This window comes from Monodelphis domestica, chromosome 1 (genome assembly GCF_027887165.1).
Source record: "Monodelphis domestica isolate mMonDom1 chromosome 1, mMonDom1.pri, whole genome shotgun sequence".
NCBI lineage: Eukaryota > Metazoa > Chordata > Mammalia > Didelphimorphia > Didelphidae > Monodelphis > Monodelphis domestica.
This window is the reverse complement of record NC_077227.1, coordinates 339,715,045-339,742,328: the sequence shown is the minus strand read 5'-3', so window position 1 is coordinate 339,742,328 and position 27,284 is coordinate 339,715,045. Positions and strand designations below refer to the sequence as shown.

General features: G+C 38.3%; 3 protein-coding genes and 1 pseudogene across 3 annotated transcripts; all 4 read right to left on the bottom strand.

Annotated features, from left to right (window-relative positions):
• Window positions 1-1,425: 1,425 nt before the first annotated feature.
• Window positions 1,426-5,526, bottom strand: LOC100027094 (protocadherin beta-2-like). The gene has a single exon (XM_007473777.3). It carries the CDS (start codon window positions 5,524-5,526, stop codon window positions 3,178-3,180), a length of 2,349 nt encoding a protein of 782 aa, XP_007473839.1. The 3' UTR covers window positions 1,426-3,177.
• LOC100027073 (protocadherin beta-16-like) lies at window positions 1,426-14,331 on the bottom strand. The gene has a single exon (XM_016428481.2). The coding sequence runs from the start codon at window positions 11,844-11,846 to the stop codon at window positions 9,474-9,476; it is 2,373 nt and encodes a 790-aa protein (XP_016283967.1). The 5' UTR covers window positions 11,847-14,331; the 3' UTR covers window positions 1,426-9,473.
• A 1,517-nt stretch (window positions 14,332-15,848) lies between these two features.
• On the bottom strand, window positions 15,849-20,325 carry LOC100027053 (protocadherin beta-2-like). Its single transcript, XM_001377427.4, has one exon. The coding sequence runs from the start codon at window positions 19,070-19,072 to the stop codon at window positions 16,700-16,702; it is 2,373 nt and encodes a 790-aa protein (XP_001377464.1). The 5' UTR covers window positions 19,073-20,325; the 3' UTR covers window positions 15,849-16,699.
• A 79-nt stretch (window positions 20,326-20,404) lies between these two features.
• On the bottom strand, window positions 20,405-26,174 carry LOC100027018 (protocadherin beta-16-like; annotated as a pseudogene).
• Window positions 26,175-27,284: the final 1,110 nt, after the last annotated feature.

Here is a 27,284-nt window from a genome sequence, read left to right as displayed (position 1 = left end):
AAAATGAGAAATGTTATACCTCAATCTGCATTCAGAATATACAATTTTTTTTTCCTCTGGAAGTGGACAGCATTTTTCATCATGATCTCTTTGGAACAGTCTTAGTTCTTTGTATCGTTGAAAATAGCTAAGTTGTTTATGGTTGATCATCATAAAATATTGCTGTGACTATGTATTTCAAGTTCTGCTCACTTCACTTTGCATTCAGTCATATAAGAAATTCCAGATTTTTCAGAAATCATCGGACTTGTTATTTATTATAGCACAATAGCATTCCATTACCATCATTCAGTCATTCCCTATGTGATGGACATCCTCATAATTTCCAATTGTTTGCCACCAAAAAAAATCTGCCATAAATATTTTTGTACAAATAGGTTCCTTTTCCTTTTAAAAATCTGTTTGGGGTACAGATATGGTAGTGATATTGTTGTATCAAAGAGTAGAAACAATTTTATAGTCCTTTTTGTGTAGTTCCAAATTGCTTTCCAGAATAGATGGATAAGTGATGATTGTATAATTCTGAAAACTAGTGTTTCCTGCATTGAAATCTCTAGTCTTTTCCAAACAAATGACCATTTCTGGAAATTTTAGTAAGCAGCTAAGTATTAATTTGCCATGGAAATGGAAATTTGTGTCTCCCACTCACAGCTCAGCCTGGAAGAACTGCAAGGCCTTTTCTGGTGAGATCTGGAAAGGTAGGTTAGAGGGGTCATTCAGCCCCTCCTAGTCAGTTTTTCTTATAAAACCAAAAATCTGTTGTCATGATTGAACTGAAAATGCTTCCTTTTATCTTCAAAGAAAATTTGCCCTACCACTCCCACATTATCTACAATGGTTCTCTTTTTCTTCACTCTCCTTTTCCTCTTCCATTGAAATCTGTTCAAGCTCTCCCAAACAGAAAGGACAAAACTAAGAAAAACAAAAGTTGCCTTTTCTGATGAATTGTCTCTCCTTCAGACACTGCTGTGCCTTCAACAAACATGGACTAGCTCTGCTTCACACAATTAATTTAATGTGCAGTGGCACCATGGGTTCTCATACAGTGTTTCAAATATTCTATTTGAGTATGAAAATGTCTGGAAAACCCAGGGTGACATAATTAGTGTTTTACCAAGACTATGAGGTGTGCCTTAGAAATTAAGGGAATCAGATAAGGCATGCAGTGGGGCTCAGTTTTATAATGGATGTAAAGCATTTTGTAAAACCTAGAGCATTATTTAAAAATTAATTTAACTTTAATAACTATAATACTAAGTCAATAACTTGTTCTCCTTGTTACCCTACTGCTTGGCGATGAACTCATTCCCTAAACCTTCTATTGTTTTCCTTTTAAGTTCAATCAATGTTAATAGAGTAATAAAGGAGTGTATTGATAAATGTTTAACAAGCAAATTTTCAGATGAAAAATGTTTGCACACACACTTTCAAGCTGCATGGTTAATACTTTATTAAATCTAGACAACCAACAAACAATTATCCAAGCCCTCATTTGTAGCAATTGTTGATATCTAGGGTAAAAATAAATATATTGAAAATTTAACAGTCACATTTAGAAAATTCATTAGAGCTGACTCCAGCACATCCCTGTGCCAGATACACTAAATTTTCTTATAATCTTCACCCATTTTCAGATGTGAACTCCAGATGCCTTCAGATATATTTCCCTTGGTTATGTATAGTGAAAACAGCTAGGTGGCACATTGGAAGGATTATTAAATCTTGAGTCAGGAAGACATTTCCCTGAGATCAAATCTGGCCTCAGACTTAGTAGGACTCTGGGCAACTCACTTAACCTTGTTTGCCTCAGTTCCTCATGTGTAAAAAATGATTTGGAGAAGGAAATGGCCAACCATTCCAGTATCTTTGCCCAAAAAATCCCAAATGGGGTCATGAAGAGTCAGACATGACTAAAACTACTGAATAATAAGAACAAAATGTGTAATGGTGGCTCATTTTTTGAGAGCTCAGCTATACTTGCTACTTAAAAGTTTTAAATGTCTTATGATGGCTCTTTATTTTATATTTTCACTGTAGCCATTATTATACAGAAAAGATTGCTTGGTTTTTGTTCTAATTGATTTCATGTAAACCAATGTGAAAATATAATAAAGTAGTCAGTAGCTCTGTTGACCCTGAATGTAAACTACTATAGCACTTTAAGCTCTGAAAAAATGACTTACATGTATATAATAATTTCATTTGATACAACAATACTTCAAGGTATCTACTGCTATTATTCTTATTTTAAAAGTTGGGAAACTGAGAGGATATGAACTATCTTTTTATACCAAATTTTAATATCTTATATTATAAAACTAGACAGAAAGATACCCCTACTCATGTTGATTATCTTGTTTATAACAATGAGCAATGTTTGATTGAAAATGTCGGTGTAGATATCTACAAGATATAGTGTCTAATTTACTCTGGGTGGAGAAAAGGGCTCTAAATGATATTAGTCTGCCTAGTTTTCAACATAAATGGTGCAAATAGGTCCAAATGTTTATACCACGGGTTATAAAAGGTCAGTTAGATAGTATAAGTAAAAGGAAACAAAAAATTGTCCATTTTGGTAGCCTATCAAGGCAGGATTAAGGGGAGGGAGGCATTCTCAAACATCTCTCTGTTCCTTAAAATGAAGGCAACTTTTCTTGTATATTTTATATGTTTAATAAGAACAATAGGACAACAAATGGTTAATATTAGAAGGGATTTTAGGTATAATCTAGTCCAGCATATTATTTTCACATAAAGAAACTGTGTACAGGAAGATGCCACATAGCAATGCCAAAGCCCACATTAGACCATTATCTAAGTTATTCCAGCTCATTGTTCTTCCAGGGTTAAAAATCTAATGATAAAAAGATAAAAGAAAGGAATAAAAAAGTGTAACTGAAGAAAAAAATGGACATGCATTTAAAATGTGGGTTGTTTAATTTTTAAAAAGACAAATTTGCCAGTAACTAAGATTTTATAGCTTGATTTTGTAGTGAGATTGACAACAGAATTTTCATTATCTAAGAATGCTACTTCATTTCTAATACTAATACAAATAAAAAATAATTTAAAAGTTGTGTAGTGAACTTCTTAAGAAAATGGAATGAGTGAGTGCAACTGACTGGAGAAAAAAGACACCCAAAGTCTTCTCGTAAAACTGCATTTCTGATTGTTATTCTAAGATGTTTGATTTTCCTCTGTGCCACTCCCAGATTTCTGAAGAGGGAAGTTGGTAATAATTGGCTTCAAGAACTTGAACTCATTTGTCCCTGAACCACTGGTCAGACACACTTCATACTGGTAACTTTGAGACAAGGTCCCAGTACCACTAACATCCCCCAAATAACTTGGGAAGGGGACACTGGATGGAAAGTAATCATTTCCTTCACCCTTCTTTCTTTTCCACAGTCCTATGGTGATAAACAGGATAATAGAGACCAGAAATAGAAAAGACACTGAAACCAGAGAAATAATCAAATAAAGAGTGAGGGACTCCGACTCGATTGGTTCCTTGGGTGCATTTGGGAACTGCATATAGGGCTCAGAGAAGCCATCCACCAGGAGAACATTCAGGGTGGCTGCTGTGGACAGAGGAGGCTGCCCATTGTCCTTCACCAGAACCAGGAGCCTCTGCTTGATGGCATCTCTGTCACTGATGGGTCTTGCTGTTCGAACTTCCCCATTGTGGGCCCACACAGTGAAGAGTCCTGGATCTGTGGCCTTGAGCAGCTGGTAGGAAAGCCAGGAATTCTGTCCCCAGTCTCTATCCACAGCCACAACCTTAGTGACCAGGTAACCTGGCTCTGCAGTCCTGGGTACCAGGTCATTGCAGGGAGCTGTGCCATTCTGCAAGGGGTACAGCACAAAGGGAGAGTTGTCATTCATATCCTGTACCACAACTTGAACCAAAGCCTGGCTGCTCAGAGATGGGGAACCACCATCAGTTGCTGTCACTGTGAACTGGAAAACTTGGATGGTTTCATAATCCAGGGACCTCAGAGCATAGAGATGGCCATTGTCAGAGTTGATGGAGATGTAGGAGAAGAGAGGCAGGTCTCCATTCTCTGGGGGCAGCAGGGAGTAAGTGACTTTGGCATTGATTCCTGAGTCTCTATCCTTGGCACTAACACTGCCAATGTGGAGGGCAGGACTGTTGTTCTCCTGGAGGTACAGTTTGTAGGTTGTCTGAGTAAACACTGGAGGGTTATCATTGATGTCAGAGATATGTATAGTGATATTGTGTTCAGTTTTGAGTCTTGGGAACCCCAAATCTGCGATTGTAATAGTAATGTTATATTCATTTCTGCTCTCTCTGTCCAGTGCTCCCTTTGTTACCAATGTATAGAAGTTCTCAACAGAAGGTTTTAGGGCAAAGGGAAGATCATCCTGGATGGAGCAAACTATCTTTCCATTTTCCCCAGCATCCAGATCTGAAACGCTGAAAACGGCAATGGCTGTCTCAGGCAAGTTCTCTGGGATAGAGGTGGTAAGTGAGGACATAGTCAGCTCGGGGGGATTGTCGTTTAAATCCTTCACTAGAACAAGTACAGTACATTTGCCTGAAAGGCCTCCACCATCTGTGGCCTGAATATCTATTGTATAAGACTGACATGTTTCAAAATCCAGTTTCTGTTTTAGACGAAGTTCTCCAGATTTTTCATTTAATTGGAAAGTTTTACGAATGCTTTGAGAGGCACGGAACAACGAATAGGATATTTCTGCGTTATTTCCTGTATCTAAATCTTTAGCTGAGACTGCAACAACGAGGGAATTAATAGGGCTATCCTCAGGAATTTGAACATCATACCGGGACTGAGAGAACACAGGAGCATTGTCATTGCTGTCCATAACCAGCACCAGGATTTGGGCAGTCCCAGATTTGGGTGGAACTCCCCCATCCACTGCAGTAAGAGTTAATCTAAATTCATGCTGCTCCTCCCGATCCAGGACTTTATCCAGTACGAGCTCTGGGTATTTCCTGCCCTCTGCATCCCCTCGAATTTGAATATTGAAATGAGAGTTGGGGCTGATAGTGTAGTTCTGAAGACTGTTGTTTCCTACATCTAAATCTTGAGCATTTTCTAATAGAAACACAGTACCAGTGGAGGTGATTTCGGAAATTTTTAGGATTATCTCAGTGTCTAGGAAAACTGGCGCATGATCATTAATGTCTTGTACCCTAAGCTCAGCGCGAACGACCTGAAAAGGGTTTTCCAGTAAGATCTGGAAAGGCAGCTCACAGGGCTCGGTGGGGCCGCACAGCTTCTCCCGATCTAGTTTCTCTCTCAGGAATAGGTCCCCGGTTTTAGGATGCAGCTGTAAGTACTCTTTATTCCCTTTGAAAGCGACCCTGGCCCCCCGATTTGACAATTCCCCGTCCTCCAGACCCAAGCCTTTTGCCACATTGGCCACCAAGGAGCCTCTCTCCATCTCCTCCACTACGGAAAACTGCTCCAGCTTTGAAGCCGTCCCAGTCACACCCAGTAGAACAAAGAGAAAGAGAACTTGCCTTTGTTGCGGAGTCATAGCCTCTTTTGGTTCTATTGTTCCTCTGGCTCCCTCCTCTCAATCTGTGTAGCCTAGTTTGAGTTCAAATGGTAATCAGAAGCTACCACTTTCATACGTCTGGCTGGTACCCCAGAAACAGGAGAGTGTATCTCCTTCTCCAGCTGTAGCTAACACAGCTTCTCCTTCGGAACTGTCTGATTTAGGGCTATCTTTACGGGAATTAGCTCATTCTCCGGATTTTCCGGCCTCTTCTTAGTCTGCAGCGCCACCATGCGGCAGTTCATTGTTTTTTTCAGGATGGAGTAGATGGTGTCACAAGGAACATGTAACAAGAATACTTCGAATTCTATTTTGTAATACAAATGGTGTGTAACTTCTTTTCTGCAAGGCGATCCATATAAATGTAATAAAGACTCACAACGTTGCCCCGCATCACACACAAATATGCCTATAGATATATTTACCTATATAATTTTTAAGTTGGTACAAAGAATGTTTCAGTCAAGAATATAGACTTAGTTGAGCTAAGAAAAAATCACACTCAACTCTTCAATACTTAAAGGGGACAATATTTTGAAAAAAAATGAGTCAGAAATACAGAGAGTAGAGAGTAAATGTGGAGTGGATGGAAAGAAAGGAAGCAGTAGCATCCAGACTGTAAGCAGTTGATGCTTCCTATTTTCCTCAAATCTGTAAATCTATAAGGCAGCCCCCCCCCCAAGACTCATCTAATATTTCTGGTCATCAAAAACCATCATTCTTCTGCACAAGGAGAATAATGCAAGGGCTCTATGGAAGAAAGGCTCTTTGCTAAAAAAAAATTTGGCTACTATCCCTACCTGTTTTATGAATCAGTATGTCACTCAGGGCAGCCAAGTGACACAGAGGATAGAGCACAGAGACTGTATTCAGGAAGATTTGTCAGCCCAAATTTAGGAAGATTCATCTGTGTGACCCTGGACAACTCATTTAACCTTCATGGCTTTCGTTTTCTCATTTGTGAAATGAACTGGAGAAGGAAATGGCAAACCACTGCAGTATCTTTACTAAGAAGACCACAATTGGGATTACAAAGAGTTGGACATAATTGAAAATGACTCAACAACAATACCATCCAGGAAACTGACTTTTTGGAAATGAGTTTCCTTAGCCCAGGACTGTATTTCCCTTGAAAATTTGCCATTGGCTGAATATGGGCAAGAGAAGATAATAAAACATTTACTTGAGTTAATCAGTGTAGAAGGGAGAGACAGTAATTTGGCAACTGAATCTTGGCTTCTGTCTTAGAGAAAGACTCTTATAAAACTCTCAGGGTGGTGAAGAGAAGAAAACAAAAAAAAAATGGCATTATTTCAGTATTTTAAAACCTGCACAAAAGAGAACAGAAGGAATCAAAGATAGGCCATGCAATTTTGAAAATAACATTAAATTTACACTATGTGCATTTTAAAGTAAGGTCTAAGCAATGAAGAGTTGTAGTTTTGTATACAACATTCTCTGTTCTCTTTTTATATGGAAATGTGTTTCTGGTTTTTCCTAAGCTTAGAAGAAAAAAGGAGAGAGAGAGAGAGAGAGAGAGAGAGAGAGAAATAGAGAGAGAAGAAGAAGAAGAAGAAGAAGAAGAAGAAGAAGAAGAAGAAGAAGAAGAAGAAGAAGAAGAAGAAGAAGAAGAAGAAGAAGAAGAAGAAGAAGAAGAAGAAGAAGAAGAAGGAGAAGGAGAAGAAGAAGAAGAAGAAGAAGAAGAAGAAGAAGAAGAAGAAGAAGAAGAAGAAGAAGAAGAAGAAGAAAAGTATTTCCTCTGCAAATAGGAAGATACTGCCTTTACTTTACAAAGTCCCTATTTCACTGACTCAACTTCTGAAAAAGCGGGGATGGGGGAGGGGAACAAAAAGAAAATAATTCAATGGAATATATGCTGCTTATACCTGTAGAATATATTTTGACATTGGAAACTCCCCATATCCCCACATTCACATTTTCTATTTCAGGTTTTAAAGATAAAAGATCATGGGAATATAACTGTGGGCCAACATATAATTCCTATAGCAATGCCACCAAAAAGGAGGTATCATGGTGTCAAATTTAGTACATGTTTAGATTGGAGTCAGGAATATCCAGTCAAAATTCCTCCTCTGATACTTACTATTTATGTGACCATTGTTGAGCCACTTAAATTCTATGTGCCTGGATCTACTCCCTAGCAATATGACAAATGGGTTGTTCCTCAAGTTGAAGAAACCTCTAATATCTTGTGCTTCAGGTCATAAAAAGAAGAAAAATGTCTGCCCCACATTGAACCCCAAATAATGATAAAGTGAGATCTGATTTATCTTTTTAATCTGTATTTTCAAATAACAAAAACTATTTTTTATAAATTAAAGAATATATTTTGGTTCCAAATAAACATGGCCTTCTTTTACTTTCAAATCCAGGTGTTTATATCTTGGGTGAAAACAAGAAATATATTGTTAAGGGCATTTTTTCAGTATTTACATTATTTGAATAGGAACTGAGTTGGAAGAATTGTGAAGACTATTCACGGTATCCTTGTAAGGGATCATTCTGTGATAAAATTCAAAAAGACTATGGATGTAGTCTCTAAAAGGCTTCAGAGAAATATTATAAAAGCAGACAATTTGTCCAAAATGGTGATACTCATGAACTGGCATATTCCCCAAATTGGAAAACTATTTAAATAACTAGAAAAGAAAACAAAGACATTTATTTAAATTTATTTTTAAGTTTCCTTGAGAAGGAGAGGAAGGAACAAGCATTTAGTGGATATTTACTGTGTGCCAGGAATGGTTTTAAGCACTTTATAAATATCATCTCATTTGAACCTCACCATAACCTTGTGAGGTAGATGCCTTGACCTTCTTTGGAATGTATAAATTCAATCTATTGGAATCCAGGTAAAAGGTGGCATAAGCATATACAAAGTAGCTCACAAGAATGACTTTATGGAGTAATAACACCAGGCATTACTCCACTTCTCGATATGTGTTAAAGACATGTAGAGATTAGAAATCATCATTTATGTTTAATGTCATTGATATTCAATGGTAAGAAGTCTACATTTAGTATTTCATGATCGTCTCCAAATGAACATGTTTTCTTTCTTCACAAGAATTTATAATAGATATCTCTTTGCTGCCTTCATGAATGTGTAGTCTGGCAAAATTTTCAACAATATCTTAGTGTTTTTATATTTCTTGGGATTTAACAAAAACAGGCATTACTTACAGGACTTAAAGCACAAATAAAATAGTATTTTCAGTATGTCTACATACCTTTTAAAAATAATATCCAACCAAGTATTTTGGATCATAATTTTTTAAGTACATGGATAATGATGAAAACTATAGGGGCCACAACTATAGGGGGTCACAAGCTTATTTGTGTTCTCTAAAGATCTTTAATTTTTTAAAAATGATTAATAAAAGGAGGAAAAATTCTCTACAAGGTCAGAACAGATGTCTAAATCACCTTGTTGGAGAAACATAATTGTTTTCATTAACATTATAAAAAGTCTTGGGCAATATTAGTTTGAGGGTGATACAGGATAGGAAAACTTTGAGGGAGAGTACAGTCGCAATTAAGTTTGAGCACTTGAAAAATATTTGCTAAATTATTTGAGTGAGGAATATTAAAATTTAAGTTTTAAATGAACAAGGGAGCATGCCATAGCTCAGTAAAAGTAACTGGGAATAATTTGGGGACCTAAGGAAATTTAAAAAAGGAAGAATAGAAAGATCTACAGGGAAAGGATTCAGAGAGAGGAGGCAAATATATGTGTAGATGAAGAGAAAATATTACAATATTATGATGAAACATAATAGCTAAAAATATTTACTCCTTTCTGCTACAGGAAGAAAGCCAACTAATGGGAGGGAGATGGGAAAAGAAGTCATAAAACATGGCCTCCATGCACTGAAGCAAATGCCAAACCCTAATTGAAGCGAAAGCTATTCCTTAAGGTTGTTGTCAATGGAATCCTTATTTTTCTCAGTGGGAAGAAGGGTGGGAATAATGGGTTTCAGGAACTTGAATTCACTGGTTCCTGAGCCAGTAGTCAGGCACACCTCATATTGGTAGCTCTGAGATAAAGTCCCTGTCCCACTGACATCCACCAAGTGACTTGGGAAGGGACCATTTGGATTGAAGTGAGCAGCATCAGTGGCATCCCTCTTCCTCTTCCACAGGCGAATAGCAATGACCATAATAACAGAGACCAGGAAGAGAAAGGAGACAGAGGCCAGGGAAATGACTAAGTAAGTGGTGAGGGAATCAGTCTGGATTGGCTCCTTGGGTGCATCTGGAAATTGCATGTAGGGCTCAGAGAAGCCATCCACCAGGAGAACATTCAAGGTGGCTGCTGTGGACAGAGGAGGCTGCCCATTGTCCTTCACCAGAACCAGGAGCCTCTGCTTGATGGCATCTCTGTCACTGATGGGTCTTGCTGTTCGAACTTCCCCATTGTGGGCCCACACAGTGAAGAGTCCTGGATCTGTGGCCTTGAGCAGCTGGTAGGAAAGCCAGGAATTCTGTCCCCAGTCTCTATCCACAGCCACAACCTTAGTGACCAAGTAACCTGGCTCTGCAGTCCTGGGCACCAGGTCATTGCAGGGAGCTGTGCCATTCTGCAAGGGGTACAGCACAAAGGGAGAGTTGTCATTCATATCCTGTACCACAACTTGAACCAAAGTCTGGCTGCTCAGAGATGGGGAACCACCATCAGTTGCTGTCACTGTGAACTGGAAAACTTGGATGGTTTCATAATCCAGGGATCTCAGAGCATAGAGATGGCCATTGTCTGAGTTGATGGAGATGTAGGAGAAGAGAGGCAGGTCTCCATTCTCTGGGGGCAGCAGGGAGTATGTGACTTTGGCATTGATTCCTGAGTCCCTATCCTTGGCACTGACACTGCCAATGTGGAGGGCAGGGCTGTTGTTCTCCTGGAGGTACAGTTTGTAGGTTGTCTGAGTAAACACTGGAGGGTTATCATTGATGTCAGAGATCCATATGGTGATATTGTGTTCAGTTTTGAGCCTTGGGGACCCCAAATCCATGACAGTAATGGTGATATTGTATTCAGCTCTTCTCTCTCTGTCCAGTGCTCCTTCTGTTACCAGTGTATAATAGTTCTCAACAGAAGGTTTTAGGGAAAAAGGAAGGTCATCTTGGATGGAGCAAACCATCCTTCCATTTTCCCCAGAGTCTAGATCTGAAACGCTGAAAACAGCGAACACAATTTCAGGTGAGTTTTCTGGGATGGGGCTGGTAAGTGAAGACATGGTCAGCTCTGGAGGATTATCGTTTAAATCCATCACTTGAACAACAACAGTACATTCTCCTGAAAGTCCCCCACCATCTGTGGCCTGAATATTTATTGTATAGGATTGAATTGACTCAAAATCCACTTTTTCCTTTAAGTAAAGTTCTCCCAATTTCTCTTTGAGATGAAAAGTTTTACGAATGTTTTCAGATGGATAAAAAAATGTGTAAGATATTTCTCCATAATTCCCTATGTCTAAATCTGTGGCTGAGACTGTGACAACCTTGGATCCAACTGAGATGTTTTCAGAGATCTGAACCTCATACTGAGACTGAATAAATATAGGTGCATTGTCATTGATATCCACTATGATGACTCGGACTTGGGCAGACCCAGACCTTGGTGGGACTCCACCATCTATTGCAGTGAGAGTTAAAATGACCTCAGATTGCTCCTCCCGATCCAATGTTTTATCCAGTACAAGCTCTGGATATCTCTGGTCTTCACTGCTATCTCGAATTTGAATATGGAAGAGGGAATTGGGGCTGATTTTATAGTTCTGGAGACTGTTGCTTCCTACATCTAAATCTCTAGCATTTTCTAGTAGAAAAACAGTCCCGGGGGAAGTGCTCTCAGGAATTTTTAGAAGCATCTCAGTTTCTAAGAACAATGGTGAATGATCATTTACGTCTTGTACCCTTAATTCTGCCCCAACAACCTGAAAGGGATTTTCCAATAAGATCTGGAATGGCAGCACACAGGGCTCAATGGGGCCGCACAGATCCTCTCGGTCCAGTTTCTCTCTGAGGAGCAGATCTCCGGTTTTAGGATGCAGCTGTAAATACTCTTTGTTCCCTTTGAAAGCGACTCTGGCCCCCCGATTTGACAATTCCTCGGCCTTCAGACCCAAGCCCTTTGCCACATTAGCCACCAAGGAGCCTCTCTCTATCTCCTCCACAACGGAAAACTGCTCCAGCTCTGAGACTGCCCCAGACACACCCAATATAACAAAGAGAAAAAGAACTTGCCTTTGTTGCAGAATTATCACCTCCTCCCGATCCATTTTTCCTTTGGTTCGCTCCTCTCAATCTGTCTAATCCAGCTCAACTCCAGACGGTAACCAGAGACTACAACTCAAGTCAGTCGGACTAGTATCTCAGAAACATGATGGCGATGGACTCATTCTTTAGTTCCAGCTAAGAAATCTTCTCTTCTTGACTGATTCAGGGCTGTCTTTCTGGGAACTGGTTTATCTGCCGATATTTTTTCTCTTCTTAGCCTGCAGCGCCACCACGCGGCTCATCATCTCAATGCAATTAATAGAACATGGAAAATATGTTTCTCATCATATATCTTGAATTCCTCTATGTATTTCAAAAGATTCCTAGCTCATTCTTTACAAGAGAATACGTCTCACTGTTGCAAATACTATAAAATTACACGGCATCTTGATTTCGGACACTTTGTCCAACACCTTACGGATATAAATATAAAGTAAAAATAAGCCTGTGAAAAGGAAATATCCATTAGAGCATTTTGACGCACTGTTTAAATTGAGCAAAAAGTCACACTTTTACTTAGTAATCCATCGAAGATGGTTTTTACAGACTTTGAGGTAGGGGAAGAATAATTGGTAAGCCTGACATGTGAAAGAAAGCATTTACACATTCTTTTCCCCACTGAAGTCCAAGAGTCTATAATACACACCAGCCAGTCTCACATATTCTTGATGTGATGTTGCTAGTTATTAACTGCTTAACTGGATTGGAGGAATGGCTCTGTGATTTGAGGGTTCCTTGCCATTGAGAAAACTTACACTATTCCTCCCCACCAAAACCAGCACCAAATGAGTGAATGTATATTCCTAGAAATCCACACACACTGGGAGGTGACTCCAGGAAATCAACATCTTGTCTGTGTTTTCCCAGAAAGGATATCCAGTTGTCTGATTCTGAGCAAGAGGAAAGAATTTGGAGTAGATCTACTTAACTTTAATTGGGATCAATTATTCTAAGGATGATCCAATCTCAGTCCTATATGAAAGAATGTTTCTGAGCTCTTCTTTAAATCACTTTTATAAATACTTTTTTACATTTTTTCACTTGCCAATGAATTAACTCTCTACAAAAACCCATCTTAATAACAAAATACAATTGAGCAAAGCAAATAAATGCAACAGGAATATTTTTAAAAGTGTGCATTCAATGCCTTTAGTCAATTTTCTACAGAGAAAGGAGATATACTTCCCCTTCAGTTCCTTCAAGCCATAATGAGTGACTGTATTGATTAGAATTCTGAAATCTTTCAGATTTATTTTTATTTAGAATATGGTGCTTACAATGTAATTTATTCTCCTGCTTCTGGTGCTATCTCAGTTCTTAGAAATCTTCCCAAGTTTCTCTGAAATCTTCATATTTGTTTTTTTTATTATTTCTTGCTGCATAATAATTGCATTAATTCACACACCACTTTTATTCACTCATTCATTAATGGAAAAACATTTATATTCCTTTTAGTTCTTTTCTACTACCCCCCCCCCAATCCTATCCCCTTTTCCCCACATCATACTACATTGGCCATAGTAAAGGACAAAAATAATTTTTACTTGGGTAGTGCTTATTTTATAATGAATCAAGGTACCCATATTCTATGTATTTAAGTTTCTTCAGGAAAACTCATTCAGTGAAAAATCTTCCTGAAGCCTTGTGAAACACCCTATGGAAACCAAAATAAAAGGCTAAGATTCTTTCATGGAATGTTATGCTGATGTTGCACATCCTAGGATGCTGTGTCAGAGGAAACATTCTCCTTCTCCGACTTCACATTCAAGTATTACTTTTTTAAAATTATTGATGCATTTTTACATATATTAATTTCCTAATATATCTCCCCTTATCCATTCACAGTCATCCATCATTGATAATTAGAAGGAAAAAACATCAGCAAAGCTAACTAACTCCTCAACCAAATTATATATTATAGCTAATATTTTCTTCTTTGGGACCACAATTTCATAACATTTAGTTCTGTTTTATGGTTGTCATTTACATTTACTTTGTTTAAGTAATTTTTTATATTGTTTTCCTGTTTTGTCTTATTCAATTTTTTACCACTTCACATTTGTCTTCCCATGATTCTCTGTAATCTTCAATTTTGTTTTTTCTTCTAGTGCAGTTAGATTCCATTCCATTCTTGTACCACAATCTGTTTAGCCATATCCCAATTGATGGGCATCTATTTTGTCTCAGGTTTTTGCTACTGGTGTATTAATTAATGCTTCTTAGTCATGGAATATCACTGGAGAGAACTGGTTCATTTTCACATGAATGTCACCAAAGGAGAGGCAGGTTGGCTGCTTGGATAGTGGCAGAACTCGGAATTATGAAAATTTTGGTTCAGTATCATATGTGACACTGTGTGACTAAGTAAGTTGCTTAGGTTCTAGGAACTTCAGGCTCCTTCCATGGATTTTCACCTTAACCTGAACTTCTTATATATTTTAAATTGTCATTTCCTTTGGAAAATCAGATTGCACCCATTGTTTTTTTAAACCATTATATTGATTCCAAGGCAAAAGAGCAGTAAGGGCTAGGCAATAGGAGTTAAGTATTTTGCCTAAAGTCACACATCTAGGAAGTATCTGAGGTCATATTTCAACCTAGGGCCTCCTATCTCTATGCCTGGCTCTCAATACACTGATCCTAGCTGGTCCCCTGCTCATCTGTTTAAATAACTTTTCTACTTCCCAGTAATATGCTTTGTTTCACAAAAAAAATAATATTAAAGTATATCTCTTCAGTTTGAAATATCAAAATGCATTAAAGACAATGACCAAAGAGATTGGCTTGAATTTCTTGGGGGAACAATATGTACAACTTAAATTCATACTCTACCTCTGACTATTATTACTTGTGCAACATTGAACAAACAATTTAATCTCCCTGGGCTTCATTTTCCTTATCTGTATAATTATGAAGCTGGAACAAATAAGATCTGAAGTGTCTTTCAGTTCTGGTTTGTTGTATTATAACCCTTTTATATCTGAAGTTCTGTGATCATTTTGAAATGGGATCATGATCAAGTTTCTCAAGAGCCACAAATTCAGATATTAAAAATTAGGTCACCTGACATCACCCAATTGAACAAGATGTTTAAAGCCCTGGACTGGCATATCCCACAAAGTGGGGAGTTAATAGGATACCTTCAAGAAAAGGAGAAAAAAGAAATGTTTATGTGAAGTGATTTTATTTCAGTACATTATCTTGAAGGATGTTCAGAGTCAAATCTGTGGAACTTAAGGAGAAAAGTATTAGAAGCTCATTAAAAATAGTGCACCAGAATTATGTTATAACACTTTAGCCTCATGTAAAAATCAATTATTGTTGTTAATTTATAATATTACTGGGAACTGAGAAATCAGAATAATATGCTTCCTTAATAATTATCTCCAAGTAGAGATATATTATATATTCAGAATAATTCATTTTATGATTCCTTTAGTTATTTTCAGTTATATTCTTATAAAATTGTATGCTGATTCCTCAATGTCCATTATTTTTCTATCAATTTCCCAATAATAATTACATCTGAAGATCAAATTCAGAGAATATCATTAAGAAAATATTTTCTTCTCAATATCCTTCAATACAGCAATACCATTACTATGTTTGTACCCTAAGCATATCAAAGAAAAAGGAAAAAGGCAAAAATGTTTATATTGGCTCTTCTTTGTGGTGGTAAAAAAATGGAAATTAAAGGGATTCCCATCAATGAGGAATGGCTGAACAAGTTGTAGTGTATAATTTAGATGGAATATTATTATTGTACTTTAAGAAATGATGAGAAGAATACTTTCTGAAAAACCTGAGAAGATTCACATGAACTGATGCAAAGTGAAGTCAGCAAAACCAAAAGAACGCTGTACCCCAAAATGGTAATATTGTATAATGATCATTTGTGGGTGATTTGGCTATTTTTCAGCAACACAATGTACCAAAATAATTCCTAAGAACTTGTGATGAAAAATGCTATCTACTCCAGGGAAAGAATTGATAGAATATGAATGTCAATTGAAATGTACTTTTTTGCTTTCTTTATTTTCCTTGATTTTTCATATATAATCTAAATCAAAATGCTTGCCATCTTAATGAGAGGAAAGGGAAGGGAAGGAAGAAGAATTTCTCATTTCAAAAAATGAATGTTAAAAAGGTTTTGTTTACATGTAATCAGAAAAAATAAAAACACCTAATAAAAAGAAAGTATTTAAAATGAAGAACAATGTTTAAAATATTATTCAACTTAATCCTACAAATATAATGAAAAAATTACTATTGCTATGTGTAAAATTATATTAACCAGAAGAACAAAGTTGAAAAATCATGACACCTCTTTGAAAATTTCACAACACAAAAGAAAATGAAAAGAGGAACAAAAGAGTCAGACAGGAATTCAAGAGGAGCACAACTGTGTTCATCAAGATAAGGATGAATTTTGGAAAACTTATTTTAACATATGATACAGGAAATGATACAATATGGAGGAAATGCCATAGAAATCAAGGCTGAATAAGTTCAATATGTTTGCTAAATTATTTGACCATAAGAATTAAAATTTAAGTTTGCAATGTGCTGGGTAATGTCCTAAAATTCATTCATTCCTAAAAATTAGGAAAAGATTTGAGAAATGTGGAGAAAACCCATATACAAAAGTAAAATAAAAACCTGAGAGAATAAAGACTTTTCAAGTTCAGGATTCTGAGAGAAAAAGAAAATGTGAAAAGGGAAAAGAGGATGAATATTATAATAAATTGGATATCTAAGAAGTGTATTTTTTGCTACATAAAGAAAGCTAATATAGGGGGTACGAGATCTATTGAAACAATTTGAGGCCAAATTGTTAAGTGAAGCAAAAGCTATTTCATAAGTGTGGGTTTTCAACAGAGTCCTTCCCATTTCCTTCGGCAGGAGGAAGGGTGGGAATAATGGGTTTCAGGAACTTGAATTCACTGGTTCCTGAGCCAGTAGTCAGGCACACCTCATATTGGTAGCTCTGAGATAAAGTCCCTGTCCCACTGACATCCACCAAGTGACTTGGGAAGGGACCATTTGGATTGAAGTGAGCAGCATCAGTGGCATCCCTCTTCCTCTTCCACAGGCGAATAGCAATGACCATAATAACAGAGACCAGGAAGAGAAAGGAGACAGAGGCCAGGGAAATGACTAAGTAAGTGGTGAGGGAATCAGTCTGGATTGGCTCCTTGGGTGCATCTGGAAATTGCATGTAGGGCTCAGAGAAGCCATCCACCAGGAGAACATTCAAGGTGGCTGCTGTGGACAGAGGAGGCTGCCCATTGTCCTTCACCAGAACCAGGAGCCTCTGCTTGATGGCATCTCTGTCACTGATGGGTCTTGCTGTTCGAACTTCCCCATTGTGGGCCCACACAGTGAAGAGTCCTGGGTCAGTGGCCTTGAGCAGCTGGTAGGAAAGCCAGGAATTCTGTCCCCAGTCTCTATCCACAGCCACAACCTTAGTGACCAAGTAACCTGGCTCTGCAGTTCTGGGCACCAGGTCATTGCAGGGAGTTGTGCCATTCTGCAAGGGGTACAGCACAAAGGGAGAGTTGTCATTCATATCCTGTACCACAACTTGAACCAAAGCCTGGCTGCTCAGAGATGGGGAACCACCATCAGTTGCTGTCACCGTGAACTGGAAAACTTGGATGGTTTCATAATCCAGGGATCTCAGAGCATAGAGATGGCCATTGTCTGAGTTGATGGAGATGTAGGAGAAGAGAGGCAGGTCTCCATTCTCTGGGGGCAGCAGGGAGTATGTGACTTTGGCATTGATTCCTGAGTCCCTATCCTTGGCACTGACACTGCCAATGTGGAGGGCAGGGCTGTTGTTCTCCTGGAGGTACAGTTTGTAGGTTGTCTGAGTAAACACTGGAGGGTTATCATTGATGTCAGAGATCCATATGGTGATATTGTGTTCAGTTTTGAGCCTTGGGGACCCCAAATCCATGACAGTAATGGTGATATTGTATTCAGCTCTTCTCTCTCTGTCCAGTGCTCCTTCTGTTACCAGTGTATAATAGTTCTCAACAGAAGGTTTTAGGGAAAAAGGAAGGTCATCTTGGATGGAGCAAACCATCCTTCCATTTTCCCCAGAGTCTAGATCTGAAACGCTGAAAACAGCGAACACAATTTCAGGTGAGTTTTCTGGGATGGGGCTGGTAAGTGAAGACATGGTCAGCTCTGGAGGATTATCGTTTAAATCCATCACTTGAACAATAACAGTACATTCTCCTGAAAGTCCCCCACCATCTGTGGCTTGAATATTTATTGTATAAGATTGAATTGACTCAAAATCCACTTTTTCCTTTAAGTAAAGTTCTCCCAATTTCTCTTTGAGATGAAAAGTTTTACGAATGTTTTCAGAAGCATGCAAAAATGTGTAAGATATTTCTCCATAATTCCCTATGTCTAAATCTGTGGCTGAGACTGTGACAACCTTGGATCCAACTGAGATGTTTTCAGAGATCTGAACCTCATACTGAGACTGAATAAATATAGGTGCATTGTCATTGATATCCACTATGATGACTCGGACTTGGGCAGACCCAGACCTTGGTGGGACTCCACCATCCACTGCAGTGAGAATTAATAGAATTTCAGACAGTTCCTCTCGATCAAGGGCTTTATTCAGTACAAGCTCTGGGTATATCCTACCCTTGCTACTGTCCTGAATTTGACTGTGGAAATGAGAATTAGGGCTGATTTTATAGTCCTGTAGACTGTTGCTTCCTACATCCAAATCCTGCGCATTTTCTAGCACAAATACACTTCCGGGGAAGGTGTTCTCCGGAATTTTCAGTATCATTTCATTGTCTAGGAACGCTGGTGAATGATCATTAATGTCTTCCACTATCAGTTCAGCCCGAATAATCTGAAAGGGATTTTCCAATAAGATCTGGAAAGGCAGCACACAGGGCTCAATGGAGCCGCACAGATCCTCTCGGTCCAGTTTCTCTCTCAGGAATAGATCCCCAGTTTTAGGGTGCAGCTGTAAATACTCTTTGTTCCCTTTGAAAGCGACTCTGACCCCCCGATTTGACAATTCCTGGGCATCCAGACCCAAGCCCTTTGCCACATTGGCCACAAAGGAGCCTCTCTCCATCTCCTCCACTACGGAAAACTGCTCCAGTTCGGAAGCTGCCCCAGACACACCCAATAGAATAAAGAGAAAAATAACTTGCCTTTGTTGTAGAATCATGGCCCCTTCCCGCTCCATTGTTCCCTTTGCCCTCTCCTCTCAATCTTTGTAGCTCAGCTTGACCGCAAATGGCAACCAGAGGCTACAGTTGTCTTCAGTTCTGCTGAAATCTGAGAATTATGCAGGGCAGAGGGTCCTTTCTCCCAGGTCCAGCTAACCAAGCTCTGTTCTCGTTCTCGACTGTCTTTCTCCGCATTAACGTAATTCTTAGTTTGCAGCGCCACCATGCGGTTCGTTTTATTATTCTCTGTAATGCTGCCAATTTCCTAAATAATCTGTACCTCTTATCAGACACCATATCTTAAATTCTGGTCTGAATTGGACGAAGTTTGTAATATTTTCTACAGGGCATCTGCATCAATGTTGAAATATTCACAACTTTGCCCCAAACCACAAATATAAGTATTATTTTTAAGTTCGTTTAAAAGGAGCTCAGCTTTTAGTCTATGCTGGAGCCCTTTCTATTCCTTGTTGCAATCATTAGGTTTTTTTTTTCACAAATTTCGAACGAAACAGCAGGTTAAGAACAAGCCACAATCCATCCTACAACACTAAAGTGAGACAACCTTTAGAGAGCCAGGGCAAGAAAAGGAGTAAATAGTTGAGTTTGGATGAGAGAAAAGAAGTAGAGTCACTTTTAAAAACAACTGATGGCAGCTAGGTTGCTCACTGGATTGAGAGCCAGGTCTAGAGATACAAGGTTCTGGTTTCAAATGCTACCTCAGACACTTCCTAGCTCTATGACCCTGGGCAAGTCACTTAACCACCATTGCCTAGCCTTAAAGGCTCTTCTTCCTTGGAACCAACACACAGTATGAATTCTAGAATGGAAGGCAAGGATTTAAGAAAATACCCCAAAACTCTTCATCTCAAGTCTGTGAACCTTTAAGACCAAAAAGAGACTCTAAGAAGTTCTTGTTCTTAATTTCTGCATATTAAAGATCCTTGGGATTTTACAAGGATTTGGTGACCCAAGGGTTCCTTCCTAGAAAACTTTGGATACCACTACTACCTGTCTGTTTTATGAATCATAAATGACTACCTCAAAAGTTAGCCTATAGTAGTTGGAGCCCAGAAGAGTGTTTTCCTAGAAAAAAGAATCTTGATAAGGTTTTATTTGGATTGACTGTGGACATCAAAAAAAGGATGAGGAGTTTTTCAAAGCTAGTCAGTTTAGAAGAGAAAGGAGAAACAATATGGCCAGTGATACTTGACTCTTACATGAGATAATAGCTTTTAAGAAAGAAAGGAAGGAAGGAAGGAAGGAAGGAAGGAAGGAAGGAAGGAAGGAAAAATGGGAGTCATTACAGAACATGCACATGGTAGAAGAAAACACAAACAAGCAGTATAGTTGAATATAGTAAAACTGAATTTATTATTATATACATCCTTTGAAAAAGAAAGTATACATAACAGATTTCCAGTTTCATATACAACCCTTTTCTTCTATTCTACTTTTTATATGAAACTATTTATCTTTTTGCTTGCTTGTTCAGTTCAGAATAAGAAATTATCTAAATAGAAACAAACAAAAAGAAAAATAGTTCTGAGAAATCATTTAACTTTATTCCTTTCCTTTGCCACCAGGAAGAAAATGCTTTTTGAGTTTTAATGGCCTTGTTTCACCAAATCAACTTCTGAAATGTCAAGAGGAAAACAAAAAGATAATAGGAAAATTCCAATGGTATTTGTGATTTTCCAAGCAAAGAATATCCTGGCATTGGAAAATGAATATCACTTTCACCTTTTCTATTTTAGCTTTTAATGATGTGGGATTATCAGATTATCACTACACACAGTAGGATCATTTTTATAGTGATGTGACAAAAATAAATTAGAGGACAGAGTCTATATTTGGAGTTAGGAATATTTAGTCATAAATCCTAACTGACATTTATTCATTATATAACCATTGTTGAATCACTTGACATTTATATGCCTGTACCTAGAAATTATGTTAAATTGCAGCTGTTCATCAATCTGAAGAAATCACCTATGTCCTGTACATCAGATTATAGAGAAAAGAAAGATATTTGACCTACCATGAAATCTAAATAATATGGCAGGATTTGATCCTTAATTTATTTTTCAAGTAATAACAATCAGATTTTTTCAAAATTAAGTTGTACATTTTGGTTTCAGATAAACACAACTTTCTTCTACTTTCCAAACCTGATGATTACATCTTCTGGCAAAATTACTAGTATATTATGAATTGAATTTATTCAACATTGAACATTAAATATATAACAGGAAATTAAGGGTGAATGACTTGTGAGGTCCCTTCCAGGTCTAATATTCTGGTGATTAAAATATAGAGAGGTTCAAAATAGAATCACTAAAACACCACCAATCAAAATTTAAAAGCAGAGCTTTGAAAGCGCCCATTTGTCCAAGATTATGGCAGCCTTGGCATAAATATTCCTCAAAGTAGGAAATTATTTACAAAATCTGAAGAGAAAGCAAAGGTATGTTCATTTCAATTTCTTTTTTAGGTCTTGGTATTTTGAAGGATGTTTAAAATCCAATCTATGGGATTTCAGAAGGAAAATGTTATAAACAGTCGCAAGGTAGCTTACTAGACTTATTTTATAGCACCATACCCAAAGTCACTGACCAAACCACTTCTTGTCACTCAACTAAAGGATATCTAAGTATTAGAAATGGTTATTTATGTCACAGGTAACTTCAGTGGTCAGACAAGTCTGTATCCTCCACAATTGTTTCCAAATTGACATACATTGTTTTATTACAACTACTTATCATATAATTCTCTTACTTTCATAAAGGTGTATTCCTAAAAGTTTTTCATCAATACCATAGTGTTCTTTGTTTTTCCTTATAATTTTTCATGCACAGATAACACTTTGGGGATTTGAATCAGGAACCACAAGTGAGAATATTTTAAATGGAATTCACTCATTATTTATAAGTAATATACAATATTAAATACAGAAACAATGATTAAAATATTGTGGCCACAGCTAAGAGATTACAAGATAATTGCTGATGCTTCAACATCTTTTGCCAAAAAAAGGGAGAAAAATCACCTCAAAGATGAGAATAAATGACTAAAATGCCCTTCAGAAGAACTGCAATTTTCTAACTGGCATAATAAGAATGAAATCTTGGAAAATGCTCCTTTGCAGGTGATAGAGGATAGAATAATTCTGAGAGAGACTACTTAGCCAAAATTGACAGTGAGCATCTTGAAATAATTGCTGAATTTATTGAGTAAGGAATATTAAAAATCCAAGTTTTAAATAAAAAGGGAATATATGATGGTTCAGTCATTTTGAAAAAGTAATGGAGAATTAGAATGACCTGGAGAAAATCCAGACATAACAAGAACAAGAGCAAGGAAAGAGAGGAATAAATATTTACAGAACAAAGATAAAGAGAGAAGAGTAAAATGTTGGAGTGAAGGGAGAGAGGATAAAAAATTATGATATGGTGAAGTAGCATAGATATCTACTCTATTTTACTACTAGAAGACAGGGAACTGATTGTGGGGACTAAGGGTAGATGTAAGAGGGGGAAAAGGAAGCTCTAAATCTACCAAAACACATCAAAACTAAGGAAAAGTTGTTCCTTAAGTTTGAGTCTTCAATGGAGTCTTTCCCACTTGCTTGAGCAGGAGGAAGGGTGGGAATAATAGGTTTCAGGAACTTGAATTCACTGGTTCCTGAGCCAGTAATCAGGCACATCTCATATTGGTAGCTCTGAGACAAAGTCCCTGTCCCACTGACATCCACCAAGTGACTTGGGAAGGGACCATTTGGATTGAGGTGAGCAGCATCAGTGGCATCCCTCTTCCTCTTACACAGGCGAATAGCAATGACCATAATAACAGAGACCAGGAAGAGAAAGGAGACAGAGGCCAGGGAAATGACTAAGTAAGTGGTGAGGGAATCAGTCTGGATTGGCTCCTTGGGTGCATCTGGAAATTGCATGTAGGGCTCAGAGAAGCCATCCACCAGGAGGACATTCAAGGTGGCTGCTGTGGACAGAGGAGGCTGCCCATTGTCCTTCACCAGAACCAGGAGCCTCTGCTTGATGGCATCTCTGTCACTGATGGGTCTTGCTGTTCGAACTTCCCCATTGTGGGCCCACACAGTGAAGAGTCCTGGGTCAGTGGCCTTGAGCAGCTGGTAGGAAAGCCAGGAATTCTGTCCCCAGTCTCTATTCACAGCCACAACCTTAGTGACCAAGTAACCTAGCTCTGCAGTCCTGGGCACCAGGTCATTGCAGGGAGTTGTGCCATTCTTCAAGGGGTACAGCACAAAGGGAGAGTTGTCATTCATATCCTGTACCACATCTTGAACCAAAGCCTGGCTGCTCAGAGATGGGGAACCACCATCAGTTGCTGTCACTGTGAACTGGAAAACTTGGATGGTTTCATAATCCAGGGATCTCAGAGCATAGAGATGGCCATTGTCTGAGTTGATGGAGATGTAGGAGAAGAGAGGCAAGTCTCCATTCTCTGGGGGCAGCAGGGAGTAAGTGACTTCAACAGGGAGTAAGTGACTTTGGCATTGATTCCTGAGTCCCTATCCTTGGCACTGACACTGCCAATGTGGAGGGCAGGACTGTTGTTCTCCTGGAGGTACAGTTTGTAGGTTGTCTGAGTAAACACTGGAGGGTTATCATTGATGTCAGAGATCCATATGGTGATACTGTGCTCAGATTTGAGCCTTGGGGACCCCAAATCCATGACAGTAATAGTGATATTGTACTCAGCCTTTCTCTCTCTGTCCAGTGCTCTCTTTGTTATCAAGGTGTAGAAGTTCTCAACAGAAGGTTTCAGGACAAAGGGAAGATCATCCTGGATGGAACAAGCCACCCTTCCACTTTCCCCAGAGTCCAGATCTGAAACCCTGAAAACAGCTACTACAGTCTCAGGTGAATTTTCTGGGATGGGGCTGGTAAGTGAAGACATGGTCAGTTCAGGGGTGTTGTCGTTCAGATCAATCACCTGAACAATAATAGTACATTTCCCAGAAAGGCTCCCACCATCTGTGGCCTGAAAATGTTTATGATGTAAGACTGAGTCAATTCAAAGTCTACTTTTTCTTTCAAATAAAGTTCCCCAGTTTTCTCTGTTAATTGAAAAGTTTTGCGAATGTTTTCAGAGGCGTGCAAACACGTATAGGATATATCTGCGTTATTTCCTGCATCTAAATCTGTGGCGGAGACTGAGATACCCTTAGATCCAATGGGGCTGTTCTCAGGGATCTGAACCTCATAACGCGGCTGAGCAAACACGGGTGCATTGTCATTAATATCGACTACTAGGACAAGGACTTGGGCAGTTCCAGAGCTAGGTGGAGATTCCCCCATCTAGTGCAGTGATGGTTAAAATGAGCTCAGGGTGCTCCTCTCGATCAAGAACTTTTTCCAGTATAAGCTCTGGGTATTTCATGTCGCCTGGTTCCTCTAGAATTTGAATGTGGAAAAGAGAGTTGGAGCTGATTGTGTAGTTCTGGAGGCTGTTGCTTCCTACATCTAAATCCTGAGCATTTTCTAGTACAAAAACACTTCCGGGGGAGGTGTTCTCCGGGATTTTCAGTGTCATCTCAGTGTCTAGGAAGACTGGTGAATGGTCATTAATGTCTTCCACTATTAGCTCAGCCCTTTTAATCTGAAAGGGGTTTTCTAGTAAGACTTGGAAAGGTAACACACAGGGATAGGTGGGGCTGCACAGATCCTCTCAGTCCAGTTTTTCACTCAGCAGCAGATCTCCTGTTTTAGGGTGCAGCTGTAAATACTCTTTGTTCCCTTTGAAAACAATTCTGGCACGGCGACTTAATAACTCTCCCGCCTCCAGTGCTAGGGCTTTTGCTACCTGAACCACCACGGAGTCCCTCTCCATCTCCTCCACAACCGAAAACTGCTCCAGCTCCGAGGCTGCCCCAGACACACCCAATAGAACAAAGAGAAAGAGAACTTGCCTTTGTTGCAGAATCATCGCCTCTTCCTGCTCCATTGTTCCCTTGACCCTCTTCTTTCAATCTTTGTAGCTCAGATCGACCGCAAATGTCAACCAGACTACAAATGTCATCCGTTCTGTTGAAAATTCAGAACCATGAAGGGCAGGTCCTTTCCCCCAGTTCCAGCTAATAAAGGTTTCGTTCTACTTCCTGTCTTTCTCAGTATGGAGGTATCTGCACGGTCTCTTCTTAGTTTGCAGCGTCACCACGCGGTTCATTTTATTATTCTCTTGGTGCTGTCAATTTCTTAAATAACTTGTAACCCTTATCAGACACCACATCTTGAATTCTGGTCTGAATTTGACAGTTTGTCATCTTTTTTTACACGGTGATCTGGATCAAAACCATAAGCATTCACAACTTTGCCCCAAACCACATAAATATACATATTGTTTTAAGTTCCTTTAAAGCGAGCCCAACCTTCAGTCGATTTAGAACTGGCAATTATTAGGTATTTCAAAGGTTGCAAACAAAATGATTTAGGATAAGAGAAAATCATGGTCCATTCTACTACTCTTAGGGGAGACAGCCTTTAAAGAACAAGGTAAGAGAGGGAGTAAATACACATTGTTGGATGGGAGAAAGAAAGAAGTAGAGTCCCTTTTAAAAGTAGCTGATGTTTTAATTTCCCTCGAGTTTGTGACCTAGAAGATTGAAAGCAGGCTCTACAAAGCTCTTGTTCTTAAATTACTCCTCATTAATGGAGCATAATTTATTCTGCATAACTAGAATTATACAAAGTCTCTGTAAGTCAAGGGGCTTCTAACTAGCAAATGTTGGATACTGCTGCTATCGGTCAGTTTTATGAGTCAGTTATGACTATTTTCTAAACTAAGGCTATACAGGTTGAGTTCAGACTTCTGTTTTCCTAGAAAATGGAGATTTCATGGAAAGGTTTCTTTTAATTGACTGTGGGCATCAGGAAATGATAAAGAGTTTTCAAAGCTAGTAATTTTTAAAAAGAAGGGGAAAGTGATCTGGCTAATGACACGACTCTTGTAGAAATGATTCTTGTATAAATGATTCTTGGAGAAGAAAGGAAGGAAGGAAGGAAGGAAGGAAGGAAGGAAGGAAGGAAGGAAGGAAGGAAGGAAGGAAGGAAGAAAGAAAGAAAGAAAGAAAGAAAGGAAGGAAGAAAGAAAGGAAGGAAAGAAGGAAGGAAGGAAGGAAGGAAGGAAGGAAGGAAGGAAGGAAGGAAGGAAGGAAGGAAGGAAGGAAGGAAGGAAGGAAGGAAGGAAGGAAGGAAGGAAAGAAAATGGAATAAAGGAAAGGAAAGAAAAAGAAAAATCATTACAGAATTCTTTAAAATGCAGAGAGTAGACTAAAGAGCAGAAGAAAAAGCAAATGAGCAGTACATATTTTAAAGTAATATAGTGAATTTATTATATGTTCATACTTTGAAAAGGAAAGTGTAAGTAAAATAGATTTGTTGCTTGATATATATTTTTATATTAAAATACTCATTTTGGGGGTTGTCTGTCCAGTTCAGAATGAAAAATAATCTAAATCCAAACAAAAATTAAATAGTTCTGAGGAACTTTTAAACTTTATTCCTTTCTTCTGCTACCAAGAGGATAAAGCCTTATTTCACCAAATCAACTTCTGAAATGCTAAGAAGAAAACAAAGAGAGAATAGGACATTTCTAATGGTGTTTGGGATGGTTTTCTATGCAGAGAATGTTTTGGCATTGGAAACTCCCCCTTTGTCACTTTTATCTTCCCTATGTTAACTTTTAATTATGGGAAATTATGGGATTACTACTGAACACAACTAGATCATTTCTACAGTAATGTCACAAAATAAACTACAGCATGGCAGGGTTGGTCAGGAACAGAGGGTTTTATCTGAATTCAAGAATACCCAGTCATTAAATCCCAATTCTGACACTTACTAGTTATGTAACCATTGCTGAATCACTTAACATCTATATTCCTGTGCCTCTGACAACTCTCTAGGGATTATTTAAATCACAACTGTTCTGCAAGATGAAGAAATCTTCTATGTCCTGTATATCAGATCATAGAGGAAAGAAAAGTATTTGACCTATTGTGAAATCTAAATAGACTTTTTTCCCTTAATCAAATTTTAAAGTAAAAAAAATCTTTTTTAAAAATTAAATTATACATTTTGATCTCAAATAAACATAATTTTCTTCTACGCTCCAACCCTGATAATTACATCTTCTGGAAAAATTACTAGTTTACTATAAATTGAATTTCTTCAACATTGAACATTAAGT